Source organism: Humulus lupulus, chromosome 3 (assembly GCF_963169125.1).
Source record: "Humulus lupulus chromosome 3, drHumLupu1.1, whole genome shotgun sequence".
In the NCBI taxonomy this organism is placed as follows: domain Eukaryota; kingdom Viridiplantae; phylum Streptophyta; class Magnoliopsida; order Rosales; family Cannabaceae; genus Humulus; species Humulus lupulus.
In genome coordinates this window covers 119,008,009-119,012,930 of record NC_084795.1, presented here as the reverse complement: position 1 = coordinate 119,012,930, position 4,922 = coordinate 119,008,009, and the positions used below count along the sequence as shown (strand labels likewise).

Here is a 4,922-nt window from a genome sequence, read left to right as displayed (position 1 = left end):
TTTAAATAACAAGTCAAAAACTAATAGAATCGAATCGAATCGTTGACAAGGTGAAACGTTGGGAGAAAGAGAAGACTAGAAGAGTCCGCGTTTAATCAGCCAATGAGATGCGGAAGGTAAGTCATTATACCAATAAGAAACATCCACGTATACAAACCCACGTCGCTTGGCGCTAACACCCGCCTCTTTTTCAGTTAATAATAACGAAAGGAAATTCTCCACTTGGCTTCGGATCTCCATTTTTGAAAATCTCTCTCTCTCTCTCTCTTTTTTTTTCTTTTGGCATTTGATTCTAGCAAAGGCGGAAATGGAAGCTCATGTCTCCGGATTCCGCCGTATCTTAGTTTTGGCCTTCTGCGTCGCTGGAATATGGTCTGCCTATATCTACCAAGGTTTTTTACAAGAAACTCTGTAAGTATTACTCTCTTTCATTGCTAAGAGCCAATATCTTACTACATTGTGTTCCTTGATTTGTAAATATTTAGATTTCGTGGATTTTGGGTTACGCAATTTATTTTGGAGGTATATTGTGTAGGTCGACTAAGCGATTTGGTCCAGATGGGAAGAGGTTTGAGCACCTTTCGTTCCTGAATTTGGCCCAGAATGTAGTTTGTTTAATCTGGTCCTATATAAGTGAGTTGTTTATATATATGTGTGTGTGTGTGCGCGCGCGCGCGCTTGTGTATTTGGAATTGTTTTTGGGTCCATAGGGATGCTTAGGGGTTGACTGTATCTCGTATGTGTTCGATTAAACAGTGATCAAGCTTTGGTCTAGCGGTAGCAGCGGTGGTGCGCCATGGTGGACATTCTGGAGTGCTGGTATTACGAATACCATTGGACCCGCCATGGGAATTGAAGCCCTCAAGTATATTAGCTACCCTGCCCAGGTACTCTATCTCTCTGACCGAGCTTATTTTCTTTCACTAGAAATTATAATGGGCAGTACAATCTGTTATGGAGATAACTGAGTTATAGATATAATGGGATTGTTCAGCTTTGTGTTAGATGTAATGCAGAGTTGTTGCTTGATTGTCTTCACAGTAATACGTTTTAATTATATTTCTTAGGTTGGATATTCATATGTGTTTCTTTATTCCTTGCGAAAGCTAATTGGTTCGTGGAGATTTTGTTAAACAATGGATCGAGTACATATTTACAATTAATTTCTTTCTTACAAATTACATAAATTTTGGCATGCAATTCTTAAAACTTTCCTATTGATATATTAAGAATAACAATTTAGTGGATTTTAACATTAATGTTGTTATTTTCATTTTTCAGGTCTTGGCCAAATCTTCTAAAATGATTCCAGGTGCGTCATTGTCTGTAGTTCATATATTGTTATGTAACAACTGAGTCTGTTTCCTACATACGTTCTTTTTTGGTTTTCTTAGCTTCGTTTGTCATTTATTAGATGAGAAACGTAAAACTGCATCTATTTGTGAAACTGATGAATTATGTAACTTATGGTCACCTAACTTCTTGTTAGCAAATTGACCAGAAAATTGTGAGGCAGTAATATTTGAAATAGTTAAGCATGAGAAAAATTATATATACGATCTTTATCTGTTAATTTCGGGTATGGTTGATCATTTGATTATAAATACACTTGCCTAAAAAGAAGTTAAAATATTTATTGACCCTAATTTTATCCTTGCAGTGATGTTGATGGGTACTCTAGTCTATGGTATTAGATACACTTTTCCTGAGTATCTTTGCACTCTCCTTGTTGCTGGAGGGGTATCTATATTTGCACTTTTGAAGGTTAGCAATATTTTTGCTTAGAATGAGAATGAAGCAGTACAATGCATGTTTTCTCCGTTATTTCATTCTAAGATGTTCAGTATTTCCAACAGGTTTATGTGTCTTCAGTTTTATGCTACTCCCTGTTTTTCTAATAATTTTATTAGAATTATTAGAACGGCCAAATAGGTCTGTAATATGCAAATACGCTTATTTAATCTTGCGTGGGTTGGTATCAGACTAGTTCAAAGACTATTAGCAAGCTGGCTGATCCAAATGCTCCTCTTGGATACGGACTGTGTTTCCTCAATCTAGCTTTTGATGGATTTACAAATGCTACTCAGGATTCAATAAATACTAGGTGTGTAAAGAACCTTCCTCATCTACATAATCAGTTATGCAGCATGGCCTACTTCACCTTTTTGTTTCATTTGCATTCTCTATCAAGCATTTCAAAATCTCTAACCTTGGTAAATAATGAAATATTGAAACCTTACAAGGTGATATATCTATCTTCAGGTACCAAAAGACAAGTGCCTGGGACATAATGTTGGGAATGAACTTATGGGGTACCATATACAACCTCGTATACATGTTTGGCTGGCCTCAAGCTATTGGATTCGAAGCAGTCCAGTTCTGCAAGCAGCACCCGGAAGCAGCTTGGGACATTTTTCTATATTGTCTCTGTGGTGCAGTTGGCCAGAATTTCATCTTCCTAACCATTAGCAGATTTGGTTCTCTTGCTAATACCACCATCACCACCACCCGCAAGTTTGTCAGCATTGTGGTGTCGTCCCTGCTGAGCGGCAATCCCCTATCAAGCAAGCAATGGGGTTGTGTGGCGATGGTCTTTTCTGGCTTGTCGTATCAGATCTACCTCAAATGGAGAAAAATGCAGAGATTGCAAAAGAAGAAAAAGCCCATGTGAAGAGGCACCTTCAACAATTTTGAAGTTATATTTTTTTTTTCCTTTTTTATTAAAAAAAAAAATTTAATGTTGTAGCATCATTGTAACCATAAGGTTAAGTGGTTCCATGTTTAGGTATTACTCGGGGATAATGGATATTAGTTAATGTAACTGAATAGATACTTTACTGTTGAGAAATATAGCAAGTACACTCTTTTTCGTTTTATCAAGGAACCAATAGGCAATAATTGATTTTTCTTTGTGATAAAAAATCAAAGGTGCGCCTTAACGTAATTTGGCCACAATCAGGTAACAGCAACTTATTCAAATTAGGATGCATTAGAACCATTTTTCTTCTTTTTACGCCATAACATTTGATTAAAACTTCAGAATTTGCTTTTGTCAAAAAAAAAAAAACTGAATTTTCCATAGCTGCTTTTGTATTTCTCGTACCGGAATAAATATCTGATTTTTTTTTTTTTTGAAATGGATAAACATCTGAATTTGATAGGTCTTCTTTTTCTATTCCATTGGACTTGGAAAAGCTTTTTATTTAAGAATAATGATAAGGACACTCATTTTAAACATTGGTCAAATCAGCCTGCAAAAGAGTCAACAAATCAGATGGAACATTAGCTATTATACACACGTCCTGAATTATAACAAGAGCTCCTAGCTAAGTAATGAGCTACTTGGTTAACAGAACGTTTCACTGGCTGAATAGACACAATAGTACAACGAGACATTAAATCTTCAGTCCCTAACAATATCACCAAAAGGAGAAAGCACGCACTGCTGGGTTTTGAACCAACTAAGGACCTCCTTAACGCCAAATGCTTCAGCAATGTGAGGAAGAACAATGCCCCGCCTAAGCTGACTCTGAGCCTCAATAAGCTCTCCAATATGATTCCTAGTTGCCCAGCCAAAGCCAAAAGAGTTAATAGACTGAAATAAAGCAGCATCTACATTAATTTTGACCATATTATCCACAGGCTTGGTCCAATGCTCATCTCTCCCTAAATTTTGAATTTTGGGCAGAAGAAAATGTATCTTCTGAGCAATACTCCAATGGTCAAAATAAGTAAGTGCAGATGTCACAACTTCTTGCTAATCCAACCGTGTTCCTCTCCAAACAAACTCGTTACGAACTTTCCAAATACTACAACAGATCATGCTAATCAGTAATGTTTTCTTGCCAATGCCCTCAGCAAAGATCTGCTCCAACTAACTCCCAAAGTCCTGCCCCTCATCGTGACCAATAGAAACACTTAGTCCAACAAGACATGGAAAAAGGGCAAAAAATAATAGCAAGAGTTACCGATTCATTTACCTTCAAACAAACAGGGCAGCTGGGATTAATGTCCACATAACGCATCCTTAAATTCAGGTTGGTGGGGAGGCAACCTAAAACAGCACGCCACAAAAGGTTCTTAACCTTTGGGGGGATCTTAAGATTCCAAAGAGTTCGCCAAAAACCAGAGTTATTGTTCGAAGCCCAGCGACCATGAAGGAGTTGTAGCAAACGGTAAGCACTCCTAACTGAGTAAAGACCTGAAGATTCATTCATCCAATACCAGTGATCCTCATGAGAAGACCAACTCAGCAGTATGCTTTGTTGAAATTAATTGAGTATCAAACAATAATTGATTAAACATATTCATGTTCAACATTGCACAATGAAATCATCTTATTTAAAGCATCAAACATAATACGAATAAAATGAAGCTTTACTTACTTTTGTGATCAAGTCTATTAACTATCATTTTCCATAATTATGCATTACAATTCAGCCACCTACACATCAAAGATCAAAGTGATGCTTGGGGTGTAGATGAACACTACTCTCTCTCTCTTTTTTCCTCTAAAACACTCATTGTCCACGCACACTTAATAAAAAGGTGTAACTTCTTTTTATAAACCATAATGGGCTTATTGGGCCTAGATACTCAATGAGAGGATTAGTTGTCTTTGCCCAATGGGCTGGCCTAAAGACGTTGAGAGCATGTCCATGGGCCCCGAGCGTATCAGTACATTATGTCCATCCCATTATGGCCCGATGGTAATAGCATGTGATACCGATTATATAGATATCCTTACCTGCTAATCACGACATTACGTGAGCAACGTATAATTATGTCAATCCATATAAAATATTCCTATATTCTCCACTTGGACTACATAATTACACCAACAAGTGCTCATTGAACAATAGTGTCTATACGCAAGAATCTCAATAAACACAAATGTCTATAAAACCAATTATGCATCATAT

The 4,922-nt window shown here is 37.0% G+C and overlaps 1 protein-coding gene and 1 long non-coding RNA gene across 2 annotated transcripts; one reads left to right on the top strand and one right to left on the bottom strand.

The window, feature by feature from the left end:
* The first annotated feature begins 212 nt into the window (after window positions 1-212).
* LOC133823084 (UDP-galactose/UDP-glucose transporter 3) lies at window positions 213-2,876 on the top strand. The gene is made up of 7 exons (XM_062255677.1): window positions 213-411; window positions 536-633; window positions 757-887; window positions 1,282-1,312; window positions 1,661-1,764; window positions 1,983-2,104; window positions 2,263-2,876. The coding sequence occupies exons 1-7, from the start codon at window positions 308-310 to the stop codon at window positions 2,669-2,671; spliced, it is 999 nt and encodes a 332-aa protein (XP_062111661.1). The 5' UTR covers window positions 213-307; the 3' UTR covers window positions 2,672-2,876.
* LOC133823085 (uncharacterized) lies at window positions 2,725-4,242 on the bottom strand. Its single transcript, XR_009888137.1, has 2 exons — window positions 3,981-4,242; window positions 2,725-3,889 (listed from the first exon to the last, which is right to left on the bottom strand). It is a non-coding gene; the product is annotated as an uncharacterized LOC133823085 (long non-coding RNA).
* Window positions 4,243-4,922: the final 680 nt, after the last annotated feature.

Bases quoted from the DNA above. Each gene is read 5' to 3' on its own strand.
- LOC133823084 (XM_062255677.1), top strand. From the start codon at position 308: ATGGAAGCTCATGTCTCCGGATTCCGCCGTATCTTAGTTTTGGCCTTC. The intron at 412-535 runs GTAAGTATTACT...TATATTGTGTAG, and splicing joins GGTTTTTTACAAGAAACTCT to GTCGACTAAGCGATTTGGTC. The intron at 634-756 runs GTGAGTTGTTTA...TCGATTAAACAG, and splicing joins TTTAATCTGGTCCTATATAA to TGATCAAGCTTTGGTCTAGC.